Source organism: Saccostrea cucullata, unplaced genomic scaffold, assembly GCF_032062105.1.
Source record: "Saccostrea cucullata isolate Sc308-1 unplaced genomic scaffold, CSIRO_AGI_Scuc_v1 ctg1505, whole genome shotgun sequence".
In the NCBI taxonomy this organism is placed as follows: domain Eukaryota; kingdom Metazoa; phylum Mollusca; class Bivalvia; order Ostreida; family Ostreidae; genus Saccostrea; species Saccostrea cuccullata.
This window is the reverse complement of record NW_026921444.1, coordinates 93,187-117,821: the sequence shown is the minus strand read 5'-3', so window position 1 is coordinate 117,821 and position 24,635 is coordinate 93,187. Positions and strand designations below refer to the sequence as shown.

The 24,635-nt window shown below is 34.8% G+C and overlaps 5 protein-coding genes across 5 annotated transcripts in view; 2 read left to right on the top strand and 3 right to left on the bottom strand.

Annotated features, from left to right (window-relative positions):
• Window positions 1-4,838: 4,838 nt before the first annotated feature.
• Window positions 4,839-6,617, bottom strand: LOC134259972 (uncharacterized). The gene has a single exon (XM_062742563.1). It carries the CDS (start codon window positions 6,557-6,559, stop codon window positions 5,180-5,182), a length of 1,380 nt encoding a protein of 459 aa, XP_062598547.1. The 5' UTR covers window positions 6,560-6,617; the 3' UTR covers window positions 4,839-5,179.
• A 1,071-nt stretch (window positions 6,618-7,688) lies between these two features.
• Window positions 7,689-10,007, bottom strand: LOC134259982 (uncharacterized). Its single transcript, XM_062742572.1, has 2 exons — window positions 9,874-10,007; window positions 7,689-9,503 (listed from the first exon to the last, which is right to left on the bottom strand). The coding sequence occupies exon 2, from the start codon at window positions 9,482-9,484 to the stop codon at window positions 8,033-8,035; it is 1,452 nt and encodes a 483-aa protein (XP_062598556.1). The 5' UTR covers window positions 9,485-9,503; window positions 9,874-10,007; the 3' UTR covers window positions 7,689-8,032.
• Window positions 9,839-12,898, top strand: LOC134259981 (uncharacterized). The gene is made up of 2 exons (XM_062742571.1): window positions 9,839-9,967; window positions 10,147-12,898. Exon 2 carries the CDS (start codon window positions 10,151-10,153, stop codon window positions 11,648-11,650), a length of 1,500 nt encoding a protein of 499 aa, XP_062598555.1. The 5' UTR covers window positions 9,839-9,967; window positions 10,147-10,150; the 3' UTR covers window positions 11,651-12,898.
• On the bottom strand, window positions 12,728-15,400 carry LOC134259985 (1-acyl-sn-glycerol-3-phosphate acyltransferase beta-like). The gene is made up of 6 exons (XM_062742576.1): window positions 15,061-15,400; window positions 14,381-14,517; window positions 13,885-14,066; window positions 13,324-13,419; window positions 12,992-13,064; window positions 12,728-12,904 (listed from the first exon to the last, which is right to left on the bottom strand). The coding sequence occupies exons 1-6, from the start codon at window positions 15,255-15,257 to the stop codon at window positions 12,762-12,764; spliced, it is 828 nt and encodes a 275-aa protein (XP_062598560.1). The 5' UTR covers window positions 15,258-15,400; the 3' UTR covers window positions 12,728-12,761.
• Window positions 15,401-16,068: 668 nt separating this feature from the next.
• Window positions 16,069-24,635, top strand: part of LOC134259983 (dipeptidyl peptidase 2-like) — a 47,439-nt gene continuing 38,872 nt past the window's right edge. The window contains exons 1-2 of the mRNA XM_062742574.1: window positions 16,069-16,263; window positions 23,709-23,848. Coding sequence (XP_062598558.1) covers window positions 16,107-16,263; window positions 23,709-23,848 — 297 coding nt within the window. The 5' untranslated portion in view covers window positions 16,069-16,106. The remainder of the gene's footprint in view (window positions 16,264-23,708; window positions 23,849-24,635) is intronic.

The window sequence follows — 24,635 nt, the reverse complement described above, 5'->3', positions numbered from 1 at the left end:
AATATTACAAAGTGAAAAGCATTGCTAACAAGAGTAATGCAAATGAACAAACAGAAAACTCATCGATATTTGAAATATCTGTATTAAATCTGAAAGACTCGTGTTTTATTCCAATAATCTCACTAACCTCAAGATGAAACCATGGGACAGTAACTTTTGTATAAGTCTAAAGGCATGGGACAGATTTTTTATTTATTTATTTATTTATTTTTTTTTTTTTTGAAATAAGAACGTACTTCTTAAATGAGAATTTTGTTTTGTACTAGTCCCATAATTTTGTAAAATTTTGCCTGGTCCTTTAAATAGATGTAGCCAAGCGACAAGACTTGAAGAAGGTTCACCACTTTATTGTAATGTAATTAAAACCAAAAGGCAGCAGTGATATCTGGATACTGTAGTAAATGCTAAGGCCTGCGATGTTCACTTAGACATGTAGTTCTGGCTGCAGCGTGACGAGTAATGACGTCAGCCTCGGCTCCGAAACATAGTAAAAATTATGTTCTGATAAAATTGGAAAGTGATGTACATGATGTAAAAATATTAAATTTGCACTTGTCTACATAGAAAAGAATTTCAATAAAATCCCCCAATTAAGGAGATTCACATGAATCCGTGATTGAACAACACATACAACTGTTCAATGCTTTATACACCATTTCTCACGATTCTTGAAGAATATTCTTTTTGACTTCATCGAAAAATGCTTTTTAATGCAATGGAAAACTGATATTTTCTTGTTTTGTGATTGATGAAATACATTTTGTCAATCATTCCGATACTACGGTCTGCACACAAATCTATATAAATATTGCATGTAGTTGAGTGTAACATTGAAAATTTTCAACCCAAGAAAACCATTGTCAACTGAGGCGCAGCCGAGGGTGACAATGGTTTTCGAGGGGTGAAAATTTTCAATGTTACACTCAACTACATGCAATATTTATTATATCATACTGAATGTATTATACAAATACATATTACAGTGAACCGTGTGCGCGTAAATTCTGCGCAGTCGCTATTTTTTGGAATATCACCCGTCGTCAAGCACTGTTGACTGCTGTTGCTAATCTGGAGGGCGTGGCTTCCATTATTCAGCGGGTAGTGGTGTTTTTTAACAAATGTTTTTCGACCAATCAGATTCAACTAGTTTACATGAAAGTATAATATTAAGAATTGTTAAAGGTAATATGAAATCGACCATAGAACTTGCGAAATGATGACTTCATATATACACATACTAGTATATGATATTTAACGTTAGTTTACAAGATAATATCTATTCAAGGTGAACCAAATATTAATATTTCTTGATGAAATGGTAAGAAGTAAATCCCTAAAGCAGCAAAGAATATCACTTTAAACCACTAGGTACGTTGTTTCCATGGTAACACGGAAAAAGAAACAATTAATGCCACTTTTTTATGCTGTAGGTGTGGCAAGGCCCTGAGGATGTAAACTAGTATTTGCCAGACTTGAATTTTCGTATTTTCCCTTAATGTTCTTCATGTTTTTTTTTCTCACGATAGTAGCATCAACCAATTTAAATTAAAATGTGATTTCGACGTGTAACACTTAGTTACAGAGTATCATTAGCGAATATTAAGCGGTTTTTTTTTCTCAGCATTTTCGGCATTTAAAACGTATTCCAAATGTGCCGCTTACTTACAGATATTTTCTAAAGAGTTTCTTCACAACATACATTGTTAGTGGCAACAAGATTTCATGTTTTTAAAAAAATGTTGTTGTTTTTTTTCCTAGTCTCTATTGACGTTCAAAAAAGATTTAAAATAGCTGAAAATGTCGTTTGTTTCGGCTGTTTTCATGGCAACCAAGACACATAGCAACCAAATTTTATTTGATATGTGTTTCTTGTGTCAATCTGTAATAATAGGCAAAGTTTCTCCAAAATCAGTGACTATGCGTGGCAAAGAAGTTCAAGTGGTAACAGAAAACAGCTATTAAAAATTTCTTTTTTAGAAAAATATCTCGTATCAACGTTTGCTAATATAGGCAATCTGATTAAAATCAGTTACTTTACCACTTATGAACATGTTCATAAGCGGAAACGTTTCGGAACAGCTGATTTTAATCAGAGTGATTTACAGGAAAATATTAACACCATAATGCATATCTTCAAAAATGAGATGTCTAACTCCCCTCAACTTTTGAGTCACAGGCTGTTTTGAGCCTTCTATTTTTGTTCACATAAAAAGGGTGTCTCCTTTTCTTAAACAATTGTAAATGTTATAGAGTTTGTAATGAAATTTAATTTTTAAAAAGGTGTTGCTTCCTTCACACATGCACAAAAGCACACAAAAACATGAAGGAAATTAAAGCAGTCCAATAAAGAATGCAAAATGCAATCTAAAAACGAAACAAGCTTAAGAAACCTTTTCTTTACCCTTTTAATCCCTCGAATTTTTTCATGTTAACCCTTTCACATGTCTACTAAGTTTTTGTATCCATTATCAGAACACACCCGCAAACTAGTACTCTTTTTAAGGGTTGCTCAAATGACCAGATGAACAGCAGTCTCCATGACATATTTCAAATTGCGAAGTCTATCCTTGATTGTTTTCTTGAGTTTTTGGAGAAATAGATCTCACAATGGCAGAAATGTAGCGAATACAGGGGATGGCTCATCTCTGCAAAACTTTCTTTTTCCAATTTTCTTTTACATCCCTTCGCTTATTTACATCATCGTTTTTCCGATAAAAGAAAATTGTCCGAGACCGGTGTTCGGTACGGAAGCCCGTTGAGGCCAGTTCTGAGAAAGAAATATTTTTTTATTGCGTTTAATCGCAATAATTATTGCGTTTGAACGCAAAAAATTGCGATTAATCGCAATAAACATTGCGTTTAAACGCAAAGTACTTTGCGTTTAATCGCAAAAGATTGCGATTAAACGCAATAATTATTGCGATAAAACGCAATAATATTTTTGCGTTTAATCGCAATAAATATTGCGTTTAAACGCAAAGTACTTTGCGTTTAATCGCAAAAGATTGCGATTAAACGCAATAATTATTGCGATAAAACGCAATAATATTTTTGCGTTTAATCGCAATAAATATTGCGTTTAATCGCAATAATTTTTGCGTTTAATCGCGATTAAATGCAATAATTTTTTGCATTTAAACGCAATAATCTTTGTGTTTAAAAGCAATCATTTCAATTGATCTTTGAAGAGTGCAATGGGCCCACGCTGATATGTAGTAACCTATAAGGAGAATTGTGTATTGTTAAGCTTTATAGAATCAGATTCTTCTGAACAAGCATTGGTAAGGTATTGGTTTAAAAGCCTGTACCTGTATAAAGGGCTTAAGGAAACAATTGATAAAATGTTTCGACTTATGTACATATGTACATATTATGTATATGTATATTCACAACCTTTTCTTTGATCACATACAGTAAACACGAGAACACGAGAATTTATGAGATAGAATCATATGAAATCAAAAATAAATCAAATTAAAAAAAGGTTGGCCGATGTGTTCTACCAAATTGATTTGTCTATTAATACCACTGAAACATTCTTAATTAACTGTGATACCTAAGGAATTGATTAATGGCTGCATTAAATGTGTTGGGCTCTAATAGCTTTAAGAAACTTGGTTGTTAGGATGCAATTGTTAAACTTAAAATCTCACAAACTGCAACATTTTCAAAAAGACACAAAACCAAACGGCTCTTCTTTAAAGAATCGGACCGTAGTATTTATCATAATCTTTGAATTTAAATACAAAAAAATTATTGCGATTAAACGCAAAAAATTATTGCAATTAAACGCAAAAAACTATTGCGATTAAACGCAAAAAATCATTGCGATTAAACGCAAAACTGATTGCGTTTAATCGCAAAAGTATTGCGTTTAAACGCAAAAGATTGCGTTTAAATGCAAAAGATTGCGTTTAAACGCAATAATTATTGCGATTAAACGCAATAAAAAATATTTCTCTCTCTGATCTGGCCTCAACGAGCTTCCGTAGTTCGGACTTCCTTTACAGAAAACCTGCTAAATTTTACAATTTACAAAGTTTAAATCTCCCTTTTTTTGATACCCCGGTATAGAAAATAATATTTTATTTTTTAAATACATCATTGGCAGATTTGATGCACGTTTTGTATGGAAATAATGCGCCAAGCTGATGTAAAATATTTACATTCATATTTTCTTCGTCAAAATCATATACACTGTTGTAATGAATTCTTTAGTATCTCAGAAACAGCATTTACTACTTTTAAAAAACAAACTGCATATATAGACTTTGTTGCTCACAGCATTTTGGTGACTCTAGCTATATCTACAGAATTTGGTCAGCAGTTTAATCAAGATCTTGTACCTCTTCTTGTCCATTTTGGATGCACATGTTTGACGTGTAAGATTTGCCACTTTAGATATTATATCCACATCTTTCACTTTGACTCTTCAGCGGTTTTTGTAATGAAGCACATGTTTTCATCTTCTCCGAAAGGTAAAATACACATCAGACAATATTATAATAGAGTTTTTTATATTAATTCATCAATGACTACTACAGTCCAAAATTAATTTTATAATCTTAACAGATCTTAGCATTTGTTTTAATTCCATTGTCGAATGACACAAGATGATCAAATGAAGCTAGTGATAATGTGGAAATGAATTATTCACATATACAGCTTTGGCATGGGCATATAATCTCAATAAACAATGTTAGGTTTTAATTTCCTGATGTTTGAAACTTTTAAGAAAATGTTTAATGTGAGAGATAAATCATTACGCATTCCTAGTGAGCAGCAAATACATTTGCCATGAACACATCATCCAATTTATGCAAACTTACAATAAAAAAGAATTGAAATGTTTTGATAAGGTGAGCTTGTGACATTGTAGCAGAATTATAATTCACTATTCCTCGTTTATTCACCGTTCATCAGAGTTACCGGAAAGTACAGCACGAAAGTAATATTGTTACAACTTACTAGTACATGTAAATAGATTAAGCTTGCCAACAATAATATCTCAATGAGCTTTTATTAACAAAATTAAAATAGAACTGTATTAATTTATGACATTATTTTTGCTTACTTTTAAAGGTTCTGTACAGATTTTTTTCTTCAAAACAACACTGCTCGACCAATTTCGCGTGAAGAAGAGTTTCAACATTACAATCGTTTTTAAAAAGAATTATAATTAATTGACATCACGATGTAGATTGTTTCTGTAAGAAATAAGTTGAAATATTTTCACTTTTTCTTTCAGATGATCTGCTATCCAGAGTCTGCTTTGACTGTCAATACACAAACTGTCTGGGTGTCCAAAGCTATTAGACCCAGCATAAATGTAGCAAAAGAAATCCCCATTTGACAATAAAAGGTGGAGAGTCGGATCCAACCTATTTGCAATCACAAGATTTCCATCTTGGTCATGACACAAAGCCACTGGATTAAACGGACTAGTATTCAAACTCAACACCAATGACCCTGAAAAACTTATAGCGTTTCCTCTGGTTCTTCCTCTGTATTTTCTAATCACATACCCGTCGTCGGTCATGATTAGAACTTGGTGCAAGCCTCTGTCCGCAACACAAACTGTATCATTTTGTGAGTTTACGGAAACACAAACAGGGTGATTAAATAAAAAGTCATTCCGCTCTTTGAATATTTCATTTAACAATTTACCGTTTTTGTTAAATATTTGCAAAACTCCCTGATCCACCAGGCGTCTGTTGCGAGGCCCAGAATAAGAAGAAGCTTTTGCTATGGACGCTACTCTTCCGTCTTTAAAGGCAGACAGTGAAATCGGTTTGTATGAATCGCAATTTGCAAAAAGAGATATTCGGGACTCGTCGACCACTTCAAAAATCGCTGCTTCAAAAACATTAGAAAAGAGAATTTTATTGTCTAATGTTTTTGTTATCCCACTTATCCCTTTACTAAATTCCTTTCTACCTATACATCTTCCTTTCAGTGTATATTCCACAATTTCAGGTCCTAAACCCGTTGTTAGCAGGCAGGTATCTGTAGCACTTGGAAAAATACAGGTGGACGGCTGTTCAGCATTGAAAGGTACTGTAAAACTAAAAACAAAATCTGCAATTAATTTAGTTCTTGAAGAACGGTGTGGTAATTGCAGAACATGTTGAGCTGTAAATATGAGACCATCATCAGAAGAGGCACTCTCCGAGTCCGATTCAGATCCAGCTGTGTCGCCAGATATTTTCAGAGTAGTGTTATGATCCAGGGTACATGAATGACAAAGTTTCTGAAAACAGTGAAGACATTTTGTGAGTTCTGTTCCCCCAGAACAAATTTCACAACCTACTTGTAGATTTGGCGATGGTGCTTGGGCCCTCAGAGGCACAAAGTAATTGTCCAATAAACCATTCAAACCTCTACAGTCCAGCTTCTGCTTTTGTCGACATAATGGACAACTTAATATACCCGCGTTCTCTTTCTTTGTGTAACGGACAAGGCATGGTTTGCAGAATGTGTGGCGACATAGTAGAAGTTTGGGATGTAGAAAAGCATCGAAACAGATACTGCATGTACTTGATTCCTCGTCTGACTCCATTGTGTAGCATTTTGAAAATATTCAAACTCGTTCTTTTATATATAAACTTTTTCATGGGGAAGGAAATGCGTGTATAAGTTCTTTATTTATCAGGGATCGAGACATTCTGTACTTGAAAAAAAAACTACGTCCTCTCCGTATGATACAATTTATCGTTTCTTAATTAAAAAAAAATTATTCTTTTTTTTTTTAATTGTTACTTAGTTTCTTCAAATGTTAAGTATGAACTTGATAGATATAACATATAAAGAGAAAATGATTACTCTGCATGAAAAAGAATAACCATGTTGATTTTTTCCTTCCTGTCTTTAAGGACATAAAATAATGCAAAACTGGTAATAGAATGAAATGTGTGTCGTATTCGATTCCTGTCTTGTATATACATGTATATATTTTATTGACTCCAATAATGAATAGGCCTTGCATTCAGAAAAAGGTTGCGCTTGTTTATAAAATTTTAAGTGTTAAACTATACTTTGATACATATAAAAACGGTGCAAAAATGTTTTTCAATGATATATTTATGTATATGTATGAAAATGAAACGTTAATAATAGTATATAATACGTATTTTTCCCCTCCTTTTTCTATTGGGTATAATTCTGTGAACAAATATTGGAAAAAAATGATACCGATCCAGGGAGCTCATGGCACCCCAGGTGAGGTATTACCAGAGGGCTTGTGCGGAAGTTTTACCTCAATATCATGTTGTACTTTATTGAATAAATGACTTGAATCTCAAAAAAAAAATTAAGTTTGTAATTAACTTTATGTTATAATCACATTACTTATTTACATTTATTTATTAATTCAACCCGATTATGATGCTCTAGAATCTGGCGTAACTGATAGGGTCATTAAAACTATAAACAAAGTATACAGTCATGCTGTAATATTCATTCGAGTCAGATAAATTCTCAACTTGAAACTTTTATGCAATACCATGACAATTATTTTGTCCACCTTCGTCCATCAGACCAACCAGCGTTCACCTCTTTCAAAATCAGTGACATTATTAAAAGTTCATTAGTATGAAAAAGGAAATCTTTAATTCACATTCCATTAAAATTTTTATCGGAATATGAACTATACCTCATTTACATATATTGTATTTGAGCTATTTTACTTTAGAATATGTTTGGGTGAGTACAAGTACCAGAAACTTCATAGACGATATAGCTTCCTAATCAGGCGAATAAGACCTTGTAAATTCCACACCCACAAGCCGTCATAGTAAACACTCATATTTTCCTGGAAATAGTGATATCGTTAAAACTGACGTGCCTTTATGATATTTTAATATGCAATTATTTATGGAGGTCAATTATTAATAACACAATGATGACATCACAGATATATTTCAGACTTGAGAAAAATAATACTCATAACTGGGATACAGTGAACATTATTTTTCTTTATTTGGGCATTTTTCCACAAAATTGAGAGTAAAGGATTTAAAATAAACAATCACTATCAATCAAAATTTAATCTAAAATTATAAGGGTTATACATGTCCTGCTGATTAAATGAATTTTTATAACTAGAAATTTCATAGATCCTTATTTTTCCATCAATGCGATCACCGAGCCAAATTCTGCTGTTTGTAGGATCCATCATTATTCCTGCAGGATGGCCAAACCCTTCTTTGTCTCTTGTTAAAATATATCCTAAAAAATTCCCATCTGGATTTAAAACATGGATAAGGCTATCAACAGTATTTGGAACTATAATATTTCCTTCGGGATCGTGGCACAAGCAGAATGGAACAAACTCTCTTGGATTCCAGAAAAGTCCCATTCGCCTTGTGCTTTGTCCAGCGTCATACCGGGCTAACAAATCACACGTGTCACTAAAAATCAACACGCATTTTAAATCTTGGTCAGCGACACATATCTTGTTGTTTATATGACTTACAGCGATATTCATGGGAAATCTTAACACCGGTCCGTCAGTACCTTCTTTTACTTCTTTCAATAATTTTCCGGTTTTATCATACAATAGTAACATTCCTTTCCTTTCTCTTTCTCCTTCCTCTGTTTCTTCGTCCTGAGTGGATGGAATAGCAAAACCCGTCACAACTATTCGGCCGTCATTAAAGGGGGCTAAACATATTGGTCTGCAACCTTTACAAGGAGCAAAGGGATATATTTGTTTCAATGTTATTTCCAGAACAAAAGGGTCACCTGGATTGACAAACAATGTACGTCCAGTAGGTGTCATAATAATATCAGATATTCTGCATGGAAACATGAACCGGTTTGTTTCTGTGCCATCTTCTTTATATTCCACGATTTCAGGTCCAGTATCTAACACGACAAGAATTCTATCTTTTCCATTTTGAAACAGCGTGTATATTGGCGGTTGTTGGTCTTCTTCTGAGCTATTGGTCATCGATCCTGTCTTAAAAGCAGACACGAGTTTTGCATTAAACTGTGTCCTTATTGTTTGACCGGAAAACATTAGATGAAATGGCACACTTGCCTCGTCCGTTATATCTCTATCAACAAAATCCTCTGTTTCGTTTTTATCTGATTCGGAATCAGAACCGTGTTCGTAACTTTCTCCAGCTATCCTGAGTGCCAAGGTGTGTGATTTCCTACAAGACGGGCAATGTTTTTCTGAGCAATGGGAGCATGTTTTTAGAATGGCCTCTTCATAGCATATACTGCAGCACAGCATTTCTGGTTGGTCTGATGGACGAAGGTGGACAAAATAATTGTCAAGAAAAGAATCCAATCCACGTTCATCAAGCGTATGTGTCTGGCGACACACGGGGCATTTTATTTCTTCAAAATCGCTCGTTTTCTTTTGGTATCCCTTTAAGCATGCCTTGCAGAACGTGTGGCGACATGGCAAAATTTTAGGGTGTGAAAATTCGTCCCAGCATATGGCGCACACGTTTTCTTCTTCAGAAGTCTCAGACATCTTTTAACTTCCTTTTAAGCTGTAGAAATTAAGTATGTTTTACTCTTTAAAAGTTATTTTATTTTAATATCAAAGAGTTTTAAAAATATAAAAAACATGTTTGCCATTTTGCCGATATCAATCGAATACATGTATTTATTTCCTTCTATTTGAAATCAAGTTTAACATTACTCTTGTTGAAATCCTAAAATTAAATGATGAATACATTTTCATTTATAAATAAATATATTTATTATTAATGTATGTACAAAAACAAAGGAAAGTGATTCGAAGCTATCAATTCCATCCGCCTACTAAACGAAAGTAGAAAAACACAAGTTGACGGGTTAATGTTGTCTTCTCTCTTCCGTTCAAAAATAAAAAGTAAAAAAACAAGTGCATTAATTTACCTTGATCTAGAAATCAACAACTTCCAGCTTCTGGTAAGCCGGTGGCTTCTGAAATGTTCTTTTGAGTAGTCAGGGATTTTCATAATATAAATAGGTAAGTAAGCTATTTAAACTCATTGATCCCCATTCACGATACACCTTTATCAATTAGAAGGAAATCCCCAATGTCAAACCGAAAGTCAGTAGTTTTGTTCTAGTGATACCGGGTATTCTTAAATTTTAATATATATTTACTTGCCAAAATCTTAATGTTCGTTTATTTCGTTAATATAGGACAATGGAGATATCGATAGACGATGCTCAAAAATGTTCTATTTGTCTGGACAGTTTTAAATGTCCAAAGATGTTGCCTTGTAAACACACTTTTTGTAAGCGGTGCATCTCAGGTTACCAAAGAAAGTACAAGTCAGATGACGAATTTCGGTGCCCACTTTGCAGAACCGTGATGGTGTTACCGGAAAACGGTGTTGCGGGATTCTGGGATAATTATTTCATCCGGGACATTTTCCCTGAACGCGTCTGTGACGTCTGCAATGCAGAGGAAGATGACGTAGATGATTGCGATTATTGTGACAAGTATCTGTGCTCCTTCTGTGCACCTGTACATATATGCAAAAGACCTAGCAAAGAAATAAAGAGACAAAGGCGTCCATCATTTTCTTCTTTTCTGGATTCGGACACGGACTGGGACTCTTCCAGTGTTTCTGAGACGAACTCTGTATCTAGTGATAGTGAAGACGAGCCAGTTCCCGTTGAATTGCGTAAACATGGACCAACAACTATCGTGAAGACTGTTTCCATGAGAATTGGTGTCCAGGTAGCAGAAGAGGAGTGTATATCGTCTATATTTCAAGTATCAGAGGACGTATCTGCATTTCTAACATTTGGTGGCTCTATCTGTCGCGTTTTTGACACGCGGAATGGTTTGGTCTTGAGTGAAAATCCGATTGTTGATGGCGCTACAGATCTTTGTGGTTCAGGGGATGGAACAATATTTTCCTTAATACGGAATTGTTCTTTAGTTATGAAAACGACGTTTAATAGCACCGATGTGTCCGTGATTTCTATTAAGGATTGCGACCCTCTGAAAATATGCTCCATTCAGCAGGATCGAATTCTTGTTTTGGGGATGGGAAACCGGTCAACTCTTATTGGACAGGTTTTAGACAATGCCGGCAAGGAACTTGACAAATTTGATTTAAAAGTGGAATCCTACCCTCATTCTCTTGCTGTTAATGATAGTTGTTCTGTTATGTGTATACTGTATGCAGAAATAAATTTTGTAGATATCAGGGGCATGGATGGACATTTAATCAAAAGATACTCCGGATGCACTTTAGAGCAAATCGAAGAAGAATTCAAGCCACTTTCAGTCACATCATTCGCAGATGACAGTTTTCTTGTGTTGAACGGGACAACTAAAACTTTACACATTATTTCACCAACAGGTGTCTTCATGGGACTCGTCATTTGTGAAGACTGTGAAAGTCCATGCAGTATTTATACAGACAATACCAGTAAGATTTGGATAGGGGACAGTAATGATGGTACCATAAAAGCCTTTGCCGTGGATACATATTGGAATGTATTTCCTGGTCCAGAAAATAATATAGAGAGATTGATACGAAATAAGGAAGATAATGGATATCGGAGACCACTTTACTTGCATCGAAAACCCTCTCTATTCGGCTCTAGACGTAGGATTGACCCATTCCTTAGCTTTTCTCGGAGATTTAGAGATTCGTCTGAGGAAGAAGAAGAATTTCCTTTTACATAAGAATGTCTTCTATGGTATTTTCGCTTCTCTTTCGTAAATTCTTGAAAGTAAAATTTAAGTAAATTCTTACATTGCCTGTGTATAAAGACACGAACCGAAGTTGTGCATTTTCTCATTTTCATAATAGTAAACACTGTACAGTGTTTTATGGTACAATGCATTTCAAGGCTGTTTATACGTCCTATATGGCACATTCATGTAGAGGATTCCAAATTCTTAAATTTTCTTATAAAACATATCAAGCCAATAAGTATTTGGAAATTCTCCTATACTCGATCTGTTTGGGTTGGCATTATGGATGCTAAGGTCATCCTTATAAATCAATGTTTGTTTGTCTTCGATCCCCCGGCTAAGGATAAAAATTATTGAGTCGGTAGGTGGGTGGGAAAATCTTTTTTCCAGAAAATTTCAACATATTTGTTGACGGGATAAGAATAAAAAGAAAAATATCGTGTCCTGTAGTGTTATAAAAACGCTTAGAGTCCAGCCTTTTTTAGTCAGTCGGTCGGGAGAGGGCAACCAAACATTTTTTAAAGATGATCTAACGTTTTTTCCCAGTAAAGTTTATATAATTATATAGCATGTACATGTACAAAGTGCTGTTGTTCAAAAAATAATTGCAATTTAAGCCATGTCTTTATTATTTTCATACCATATGTAACATGAAAAGAATGTCATAGGAAATGGTATTTTTATATATGCAATTGTGTTTTCTTAATCTTATATCCATTCAATTCATAGCTTATTCAATCAAATAAAAATATACACAGTGTATATTACGAATACATGTCAAGGAAGCCGTAGAAAAGTTTCAAGTAGTGTCCGTGCACGAATAATCATTTTTAAAAATATTTTTCCAGATTGGACCTTCGACTGAAAAGTTAAAGATATATTATCATTTCATATAAAATCCATAGAATTGTGTTAATCAAACTTAACTAACCAAATCAAAAAAGACTTATGTCTTTTGTTATTTTAACATGTTTGCTCATGGCTCAAAAACATTCAGATTTGTGAGTGGTATTGAACATGAAGTATGATGGTATCACAGAACTCTGCTTAAGATTAATAAATAAATACATGTAAATAAATCCAAGTAAATTCCAATCATTCACAAGTTATTTTCAACTTCTTCAGTTGTTTTATCTATTGTTTCTTGCATCGTCTTCCTCACTTTTTGTACAAAGTCATCGAGGTCATTTAAGGTAAGTCCTTTTGTAGGAATGGGCGGAAGACACGTCACAATAACAGTACCTGTTGATGAAAATGACGTCACAATAAGCAAAATAAAAACTTGAGGAAAAAAATCAAGTTGCATAAAAAGACTTTGTAATATCATACCTTGTTTAAATATTTTTCTCTTTTTATCATAGAAATGGCGGTAGCTAGAAGTAACTACCGGAAGTATCGGGATCTGGAAAGAGAAATGTTCTTATAGATACAAAGCAAAATATGAAATTCACAAACAGAACATATACAGAATCTTTTTAGTTTCTTTTCACTTGTTTTCTTGTAATATCTGCGCTTGAAATATCGTCACAAATGGAAAGGTAATCAGAAAAAAAATGTCCTCAGACTGATGTCAAAAGACACAAAACAGACAAGAAATTCATAAACACACGCAGAGACAATTAGGTCTCTATTTAGACCATTGGCTCGGTCTCTGTTATTACCTGCGCTTGAATTGCCATTACAAATGCACCCTTCTTGAATGGTAACATTTCTTTCCCCATGTGACGAGTTCCCTCAGGGTAAAATTGAGGCTTTAACTGTAAAAGACAGCATTTTTCATTGCTTTCTCTGCAGATAATTTTTTGTTCAATTTCTGGAAAACTGAGACAACGAATATTTTCAAGTTAATGTTATATGTATTTTTTTTTTTACGTCTAACGCATTTACGATGTGCATTTACATTTAAAAAGCTTGAAGGAAAAAAGCGAAGCGATTTGAATTAGTTTTTATTTCTATATAAAATAATTTTAGCTTACATTTTATTTCGATATGCTAAAAAAATATAATTAAACCAAACTTTATGTAATTATGTCAATAAATTTCATTCATATATTAGCTAGAAGACAGTCATATTCAAAAAGAAAAGTAGATTCGTATTTTTATGAAGAATCCCGGTATTTCCCCCGTACATTGTGTGTTATGTTAAAGAATAGAGGATATAATTATACAAATTTTCGTGTACTTATGTTTATGAACTTTATCATATTAGCTAAATAGTCTACCTTTTCTTTGACAATTCTATCTAGAGCGCTATTGAGAGATTTTTTGGCACTCTCGGGGTTGCTCCTGTTGACAAATATAGCACCAGTGCAGTAGAAAGCGATACCGAGGAGTCCGGAGGCGTAGAGGAGGGATTTCTTCAATATAACAATGGAGCCCTTATAATTCCCAAGTTGAACCATGACTGAAAAACAGAAGTATATTTAATATTTCTGGTCTTTTCAGTTTATTCTATTTAAGAGAATTTATTGACAACACCATCATACATTGGCATATAATCCTTATCAAAAATTAACATTCAAAAAAAATCAAACTATCATGTTGTACATTTTCAATTTACGAGGGGAGGGTGGGGGGTGTTAAAACAAAATTTACGAAATGAGAACTAGTTATGGTGTAAATTTTGCATTAACCTAAATGTAGCCCTCCTCCCCTTATAAATTCATTTTTTTCAACATGATTAAACCAATATCTATTCAGGAAATTGTGTTTACTTACAATTTCCGTCAAGAGAGCTCTGATGGTTAGAAATGATGATACACGCGAAGTCATCTTCGACATACTTCTGTCCCCTGACTATGTACTTAGTTCCAATCAGGTACTTGTTGGCTAGTTTCACCCCAATGCTAAAATACCTAATGACAGAAAATTATAATAATGAGAAGAAGAGACAAAAAATTAACAAAGTAAAAACAGTAGGTTCCCACAAACTTCGTTTGGGAACATAATTAGTGGACAAAGTTATATTTGAGTTCTCTCTCTCTCTCTCTCTCTCTCTCTCTCTCTCTCTCTCTCTCTCTCTCTCTCTCTCTCTCTCTCTCTCTCTCTCTCTCATCATCATCATCTCTAATTCAGATATAAATGTAAAGATAGTATACTTCTTCGAAGTACCATTGTCGACACTTCTAAATTTCCGGAGTAATTGGCCATTATAATCGTTTTATTTTATTTTTTGAATATTCTCTTTACTAAAACTATTTATATCCGTGGTGTATTTTAAATAATCTCAAGTCATTGAAAACCGTGTAAACAATCCTTGATATTTTGTAATTTACACAACTGGACTTTGGAATCATGGTACGTGCGAGTGATATCCTTGAAAACAAAACAAAAACAGGAATAAACAAACTTATTATAATGTTTTTAAAAATAATGAATAAAATTTAAAACATATGTACCTTCTATTTGTTGGTATGCGTCCATAAAATAGCGATGAAATGATAGGAAATATTGAAAACACTTGCCAACTTAAATTTGCTAGAAAATGTTTTGCGAAAAATTGAACTTGATCATAAAATATCCATGTCACTATTCCAACAACTAACGTAGTTAGTAGCACTGGATATGAAATTCCAAGTATCCCTTCACTTTCCATCTGGTTACATGTACCTCTCAAAAAACATTACAAATCCTAAGGACTCCACGTGGAATGTTTATTTTCGTTTTTAAATATATAACTACTCGGTAAAGAAAGAATTAGTCACAGCTGAGATTAACGGGGTACAATGTCCAAGGTATATAGTTCTCTTTCCACCAGGTTAATAAATCACAACACTTCATTTGGGAAAACAAGGAAGTGTTGCTTTTAATGCTTGTATTGCCTGCGGGGTATATGTATATCTTACTACAAATGTACATGTACTGTACATATAGTTCTATGTTATAATATGTAGGTCGCCATATTGTGAGCTTTTATTAGTATTTACTCAGTACAAACCTTTATAGTATGCAGAAGACGTTGACCTTGCTTATATCTTATCGACATTTTTAGAATTTGGTCGTGTCATTTTAAAATCGGAGATAAATGTCAAGCTTGTCTTTAGTAGGTCAATTTTTTAAAAAGAATTTTATGCGTGAAAAGAATCTTGAGTTACACGAATACATCATTTACCATTCGTCATGGTTAATGCAAAAAAAAAATTGTTCATTTATTATACCTTGTGATTTTAAAACGTTTGGTCTATAATTGTAGAAAAGAATTAAACGTATATACAAATCTTCATTCATATTAATTATATTTACTTAGATTTAATTTAAAAAAAAATAATTTGTTAAATTAATACTTGATTTTAAATTATTAAAAAAAGAAAAAAATACTTCCTCATATTGGTGACAATGAAAAGTATTTTGTTTGTTTGTAAAAAGCGCATTGGAAAATGTTTAATATTATAAAACTAACTCGGGATCGACATTCTGAATATTCGATTGCGCGTGACCCGGGAAAATGAATTCCTACGGACTTCTTGTGATTTTTCAGTATTTGTCACTTATCTGTGGACATTCTGTTCCCTTTAAGGAACTTTTTCTAGATCAACATGTTGATCATTTCAATTTCGTATCATTTGGTCAGAAGACATTTAAAGAAAGATATTTAATCCAAGGTTTGTATAGTGTGACTCTTGACCATGCAGGTCTGGTACAGTCAACGTTAATTACCTACTGATTCAGTGATTGTTCTGGACCTGTTGACGCTGGGGCTTGTGGGTGTCTTCGTTTTTTTCTTGTTAATTGTAAAGTTGAAAAAGTAAAGGAAAATCATTTTTTGTAATCCAATCAGCATTTGACCAGATAAATAAAATGAAATGAGATGTGAATTTTGGTCTCATATTAAGACCATGTGTGTAATGAACAGCCTGATTAAACCAGTTACTGACAAACTGCACCTGTCAAAAATGTTATTGGTGAGACTGAGTCATGCTGTATTTAAATTAATTCACCCAAGAAAGGAAACATTTCAAAACATATCTAGTGTCTTTTCATTGTGTTGGGTCAAAGAGAAAAAGATGGCAATAGTCTATTCAGATGCAACCACTTGTGATGAGTGGTACCATATAGCTTTTAGAGAGACACCTTCTTCAATCTAACTGCTCAGGACTCACTAGATAGACTATTGTCACATATCACATGACATCAGATCTTAGAATTTTGCATATATGTAACCTATAAAAAAGCAGCCATATTCCATTTGATTTAGCCTCTTTTATAAATAAATTACCACAATATTCACAGAGAAAGTTCATTTGCACATATTATGATTTTTTCAGAATTTCATCACTTATGTGAGTTATCTTTCTTGACATTGTTGTAAAGCATTTTCAGAATAAAATTTTACAGAAGTGAGAAAATATTTTTTTATCAAAACTTTCTCAAGCCTTCATTTTCTGGCAGGCCCCGAGAAACACCTCAAACACAATTTACATCATCGGATGTTAAAATTTTATACAAATTGGAGTCACTTCCTATTTATTTAAGTATAATAATTGAGTAGACAAAGTCTATTGTTTCTTTTGTTTTCTTTTACATTCAATGAATTTCAACTCCATACTATTCAGATAAGAGGTTTTGCTACATTTATTTAAGCGATTATTAAAATGGGAATGTCATGGATGCCCATACAAAACATATTCAAAGTTGATTTTCCAGTGACCAGAAAGCTCCCAGAAGTCACATTTGAGTTTTTTATGCCCCCAGATCTAAAGAACCTGGGGGAATATTGTTTTTGTCCTGTCTGTCTATCTGTCTGTCTGTTTTCTGTCTGTCTGATGTGAACTTTAACGTATCCCATAACTATTGAGTGGGTGTGGCTATGGCTTTCATATTTCACTGGTGTATTCCTTGTAACAAGACCTTTCTTTGGGTACCACCAAATTTGACCTCTTGTCCTTGGAGTTTGATTTACTTTTACAAAAATATACCACACCTTAACCTTGGCCATAACTTTTAAACAGTTGGAAGTAGGGCTTTCATACTTTACATGTGTATTTATTGTGACAAGAACTTTCAGCTGATTTAAATATTTTTGACCTTGACCAAAGAATTTGACTCAATTTAAAAAAAAAAAACGTTAAACTTTGGAGTTTGGTCATAACTTTTGAACAGTTAGAACTACGGCTTTCATATTTCACAGGTGTATTCCTTGTAAAACCCCTGTCACACTGGGGCTGCGTCCTCACGGCGACTGCAAGGCGTCTTCAAAAAATGCAAAACGCCGAGGTGATCGCAGTAGAGTCTCCTACAGCGCCGTGACAACGCGGTGAGATCTCCACTGAACGCCGTAGGGTCGCGTAGGGTCTCCTAGAACGCCAGAGGATGGCGATCACTTTGGGCATGCACAAAGTACGCGCCGTGTGATCGCGGTCAATATATAACGCAGTAGAAACGTAGTATGATCGCCGTAGCAGCGCGGTGAGATCTCCAACAACGTAGTGGGAGCTCCGTACGAACGCCGTGAAGACGCACATGATCGCGGCACGAACACAGTGATAGAAGACTGCGCTTCCACGGAGACCTCACGGAGATGTCGCGGAGTCCTTGGAGATTTCACTGCGTTTCTATCGCGTTTTTACCGCGCTTCTAATGAGATTTATCGTCTTGTGATTTTTTCGACAGCGATTACACGGCGACAGCACGGAGTTGTCACTGCGATCGTTGCGCTCCCGTGGCGTTTCTACAGCGTCCGTTGGCGATCACAATGCGCTTTCACGGCGTTGTTAGAGCGTTGTTAGCCAGCTCACAAAATAAGAGCAATGGGATCAGAATTCCAACGTATTTGATTCACTAGGAGCATTTAAGTAAAATATGGAAGAGATTTGTTTTGTTGTTTCACTTAAATTTTGTAGAAAACTTTTCAGTGTGTTTATTTTTTTTACGTTCATAATAAAATCAAAGAAAATTTAACAACACATCTGAACCGATAAAATTGAGAAAAAAAGGAGTTTAATCATAAAAGTATTAATAATTTACTACTAAATTATTTAAATAGAACATTTTTAATTATTAAGAATTTTTCTTGGCATGATAAGAAGTCTTTTCATCGTGTAACTTGAATCTTCAAACAAAAATGTTTTACATTCCTTCTGAATATATATCAATGAGTATAGAACGCATTGTGAACGTATTGTGAACGCAGCCAGCACAGTGAGAACGCCGTGAACACGAGGTGAAAACTCCTAACGCGCCGTGAAAACTCCACGGAAGCGCAGTCAATCGCCGAGAGATCTCCGTGGGAACGCAGTAGAACGCCGTGAGATCGCCGTAGAATCGCGACCGTCGCCGTAGGAACGCCGTGACATCTTCACATTGTGAAAATTTTACAGAAATTTGTGCAATTTTCCTGCGATTCCACGGCGATTTTAAAAATTTAACAACGCCGTAATGACTCCGTGTGAATGCAGGACGGTGTGACAGGGCCTTTACAAGACCTTCTGTTGGGTACAAACAGTTTTGACCTTTGACCGTGACCTTTGGAGTTTGACATGTATTTGAGAGAATTCAACCCTTGTCATAAGCTGTCATAGGGGGCATCAGTGTTTCACGAATGCATCTTGTTTCAGAGAGTATATTTCTGGATCATTTAGATAACATAAAAATTAAGTAATTAATTAAAAATAAGGAAGAAACTCCATCATTTAAGTAGAAATTCCTGGGTATTTGCCATGGTCATTTTAAAACAATAATTCAATTTAAACTTTTGAAGAAGAAGAGTTCAATATAAAAATATATAATGAAATTGCTTTAAAATTAAAGCTTAGTATAGAACATCAATCAAATGGAATATTATTTTGATTAATATGGTTCAATGCCCAAAAAATCAATACCATACCATGCCTTCTGCTTTCTTACAATTACGATGTTCCAGAAATCTTTAATGATTCTTAGACATATGACAAATATGGATTTTTTACATGTAAATTAATCTGTAAATAATATTTAGACTTATCACAAATATTGATTTTTCTGAGGTCTTGTTCCTATATAACCTTTTATGATCTGTTTTCATTAAAGACTCCATTTGCTCATGTTTTTCATATCATTGTGGCATCTGTTTATATAAATATATTGGACAGTCAATAACATTATTCTTTTGTGAGCTCAGTCAGAGCTGAAGGCTCAAGTAAGCCTTTCTGATCACATTTTTTCCATCGTCTGTCTAGCTGTCTGTCCGTCTGTAAACTTTTCACATTTTCAACTTCTCAAAAACCACCATGCCAATTTTGACCAAACTTGGTACAAAGCATTAGCTGAAGGGGAGTATGAATTGTTAAAGAGGCCGATTCTAATTTGAGTACACATGATGTTTGTGCAGCTTTTTAATTTCATGCAGTCACAAGTGCAACAGTACACCTTCCCAAATATTGTTACTCTAATATGAAATTAACATTATCTGTAATGCCTACTGGTCTGAATATGTGATTTTACGACAACACTTTGGGAAAAAAGGCTGATATGGCTCTAATGACGTCACTGTTTTCCGATTTTGTAAGCAATGCACGACGCTGAGGAATGACACATGACTCGCTTATATGTTTTCGTAGACGTTCTTGGATATTATACGAAAAACTGCTAACAGAACATCAAAAGAAACATACTAGCAATCTAAATATTGCAATATTTTTACCAAAAAAAGTATCTGCACCGATGATTCATCTGCACCGAGATGTATTTATAACACAATTTGGCAATTTTAGAGGTATTGGGCATAGAAAAAATAAACTTTGTAATTAAGATCTAGATCAACCTAGATGGTCAACTTTTTTGAAATTTCACAATTTGGTGACTTTTTAGCTCACCTGAGTCGAAGGCTCAAGTGAGCTGTTCTGATCAAAATTTGTCCATTGTCTGTCTTTGTTGTCGTCGTTGTAGTCGTTGTTGTCGTTGTAAACTTTTCACATTTTCATCTTCTTCTCAAGAACCACTGGGCCAATTTCAACCAAACTTGCTACAAAGTATCCTTGGGTAAAGGGAATTCAAGTTTGTTCAGATGAAGGGTCACGCCCTTTTCTAAGGGGAGATAATTATGAATTAGAGAAAAATTAATGGCGTTTTTAGCTCACCTGAGCCGAAGGCTCAAGTGAGCTTTTCTGATCACATTTTTTCCGTCCGTCCGTCTGTCTGTCCGTCTGTAAACTTTTCACATTTTCGACTTCTTCTTAAGAACCACTGGGCCAATTTTGACCAAACTTAGTACAAAGCATTCTTGGGTGAAGGGAAATTTAAATTATTAAAATGAAGGGCCAAGTCCCTTCATAAGGGGAGATAATCAAGAAAAGAAAAAAAATAGGGTGGGGTCATTAAAAAATCTTATTCTCAAGAACCAATGGGTCAGAAAAGCTGAAACTTATGTGAAAGCATCCTAGGGTAGTGTAGATTCTATATTGTAAAAATCATGACCCCTGGGGGTTGGGCGGGGCCACAATGGGGAATCAAAGTTTTACTTAGAAATGTATAGGAAAAATCTTTGAAAATCTTCTTCTCAAGAACCACTGGGCCAGAAAAGCTAAAACTTATGTGGAAGCATCCTGGGATAGTGTAGATTCTAAATTGTTAAAATCATGACCCCCGGGGGTTGGGCGGGGCCACAATGGGGAATCAAAGTTTTACATAGAAATATATAGGAAAAATCTTTGAAAATCTTCTTCTCAAGAACCACTGGGCCAGAAAAGCTGAAACCTATGTGGAAGCATCCTGGTATAGTGTAGATTCTAGATTGTTCAAATCATGACCCCTGGGGGAAGGGCGGGGCCACAATGGGGAATCAAAGTTTTACATAGAAATATATAGAAAAAATCTTTGAAAATCTTCTTCTCAAGAACCACTGGGCCAGAAAAGCTGAAACCTATGTGGAAGCATCCTGGTATAATGTAGATTCTAAATTGTTCAAATCATGACCCCTGGGGGAAGGGCGGGGCCACAATGGGGAATCAAAGTTTTACATAGAAATATGTAGGAAAAATCTTTGAAAATCTTCTTCTCAAGAACCAATGGGCCAGAAAAGCTGAAACTTATGTGGAAGTATCCAGGGGTAATGTAGATTCTAAATTATTCAAATCATGGGGAAGGGCGGGGCCACAAATGGGGAATCAAAGTTTTGCATAGAAATATATAGGAAAAACCACTGGGCCAGAAAAGCTGAAACTTATGTGCACATGGAAGGATCATGGGGTAGTGTAGATTTCAAAATGTGTAAATTATGATCAGTGGGGTAGGGTGGGGATGCATTACGTATTACAAGGGGGAAATCTGGTAAAGAACAGAATGGTCAAAGCTTCTCAGGTGAGCGATGTGGCCCATGGGCCTCTTGTTAAAATCATGACCGCGGGGGATAGGGCGGGGCCACAATGGGGAATCAAAGTCTAACATAGAAATATATGGGGAAAATCTTTGAAAATCTTCTACTCAAGAATTACCCCTGGTGGTTGGTCAGGGCCACAATGGGGAATCAAAGTTTTACAATGGGGAATCAAAGCATCCTATGGTAGTGTAGATTTCAAATTGTCTAAATTATGATCAGTGGTGTAGGATGTTGTCACAATATGTATAACAAGTGGGAAATCTGGTAAAGAACGGAATGGTCAAAGCTTCTCAGGTGAGCGATGTGGCCCATGGGCCTCTTGTTTAAAAATCTTCTTCTCAAGAACCACTGGGCCAGGAAAGATGAAACTCATGTGGAATCATCCCCAGGTAGTGTAGATTCAAATTTGTTCAAATCATGACCCCTGGGGGTAGGGTGGGGCCAAAATGGCCGATCAAAGTTTTACATAGGAGTATATAGGAAAAATCCTTAAAAATCTTCTTCTCAAGAACCATTGATACAGGAAAGATAAAACTCATGTGGAATCATCCTTAGGTAGTGTAGATTCAAATTTGTTTAAATCATGACCCCTGGGGGTAGGGTGGGGCCAAAATGGCCGATCAAAGTTTTACATATTAGGAGTATATAGGAAAAATCTTTAAAAATCTTCTTCTCAAGAACCATTGAGACAGGAAAGATGAAACTCATGTGGAATCATCCTCAGGTAGTAAAGATTCAAGTTTGTTCAAATCATGAACCCCGGGGGTAGGGTGGGACCAAAATGGCCGATCAAAGTTTTACATAGGAATATATAGGAAAAATCTTTAAAAATCTTTTTCTCAAGAACCACTGGGCCAGGAAAGATGAAATCATGTGGAATCATCCTCAGGTAGTGTAGATTCAAGTTTGTTCAAATCATGACCCCTGGGGGTAGGGTGGGGCCAATATGACTGATTAAAGTTTTACATAGGAATATATAGGAAAAAATCTTTAAAAATCTTTTCCATCAAATTCCCATACTAGGGTCCAGCAGTAAAATTTGACAACTTTTGAGATGGCCCCCTAAGAAATCGGGGTGGTAAACATTCGATTTTTTAAAATCTTAAAACAATAAATATAACAGTGAAAATTAATAAACGAAAAATTATCAAAATCCCTAGGGTAGAAATAATTAGACTCGGCCTAGTTAAAATGAAGGGCCAAGTCTTCTCACAAGAGGTGAACCCAACCCTCCCTGATAAATTGTCACAGTTGTCAGTAAACTTTTCACATTTTTAATCTCTTCTCAAGAATCACTGGGCCAATTTCAACCAAACTTGTCACAAAACATCCTTGGGTGAAGGGGGCTCAAGTTTATTAAAAGGTCTTTCCTCATTCAAGGGGAGATTATTATGAATTTATTAAAATGTGATGGCATATTAAAAAGATTTTCTTTTCAAGAACCAAAGAAGCAGAAAAGATGAAACTGTGAAAGCTTCATTACATAGTGCAGATTCAGGTTTGTTCAAATCATGAACCCTGGGGGTAGGAATTGAAATTTTACATAGGGATAGATGGGAAATTGTCATACATGTACACCGTATGAAATGGTCTCCATATGTCTGACATCTAGTGCATAACTGTTAACAACAGCTGTTAATTTTCAGATCAGTGTGTACCAGGGTATATAAATGTATAATGATTTATTTTAATAATGTATTTTAGCGTTTTTATCCATTTCTATATGAATACATGAGTGCTCTGTTTGATTTATAGATCAGTGGTGGAAACCTGGAGTTGGTCCAATCTTCTTCTACACAGGAAATGAGGGCCCAATAGACACCTTCTGGGACAACACTGGCTTCGTGTTCGATATCGCTCCCGAGTTTAATGCCCTTGTGGTGTTTGCTGAACATGTATGTATCATTCAGTTAAAATTTTAACTTACCAGTGTAAGCATTGTTCTCCTGAAAATTCTCCATGAATTCAAGTTCTGTTCGTGGTCAAATGCTTGTTGTTTTTTTTTTTTGGCCCCCTTTGTCTTTGTCGAAAATGCGCAAATTTACAATGGTGCTGATTCAAGAAAACTGCATTACCTCTTAAACAGAACTGTGTTAGGTAAATTTGAAATTGGGCAAAATTGTTTGTAGGTGGTAAAATAAGATGACACAAATGCCAAAATAAACCTGTATATATACAGTATTTATAAATAAAACTTGCATCAGCTGATTAACAGTGAACTTAAGTTATTTGTAACATCTGTAATATGTAACCTTTGTATCAGATCAACAGACTGTCAGTGCAAATAACAGTCTTTGAATACATTAAGGTCGGTAATGATCTATTTTCGTTACCATGCACCAAACTACAACAACACATCACAGAATTCATAATCATTGACTCAAACACAATGTCCCTGAAATTCATTACCAGGAGTATGTACACCAAATTAATGTTCAAATTTACTAAAGCCTTAACCCAGGAATACATTTGGGGGAAAAAAAACCTTCATCACACCTAAAGTGCACCACTTTATTGCAGTTACCACTCTTGGTGTAACACATTCTAGTTTCTTCAAGTCACTATTTGTAATCTTCATTACCATATATATTCAACTACGATTATTACCGAGATCAAAGAAATGCCGCAGACATTATTCTCCAATAAATCACGAACGTCATCAAAAAATTATCAGATCAGAAA

Bases quoted from the DNA above. Each gene is read 5' to 3' on its own strand.
- LOC134259972 (XM_062742563.1), bottom strand. From the start codon at position 6,559: ATGGAGTCAGACGAGGAATCAAGTACATGCAGTATCTGTTTCGATGCT.
- LOC134259982 (XM_062742572.1), bottom strand. From the start codon at position 9,484: ATGTCTGAGACTTCTGAAGAAGAAAACGTGTGCGCCATATGCTGGGAC.
- LOC134259981 (XM_062742571.1), top strand. From the start codon at position 10,151: ATGGAGATATCGATAGACGATGCTCAAAAATGTTCTATTTGTCTGGAC.
- LOC134259985 (XM_062742576.1), bottom strand. From the start codon at position 15,257: ATGGAAAGTGAAGGGATACTTGGAATTTCATATCCAGTGCTACTAACT. The intron at 13,065-13,323 runs GTAATAACAGAG...TTCTCTTTCCAG, and splicing joins TAATGGCAATTCAAGCGCAG to ATCCCGATACTTCCGGTAGT. The intron at 12,905-12,991 runs GTATGATATTAC...TTTCATCAACAG, and splicing joins GAGAAAAATATTTAAACAAG to GTACTGTTATTGTGACGTGT.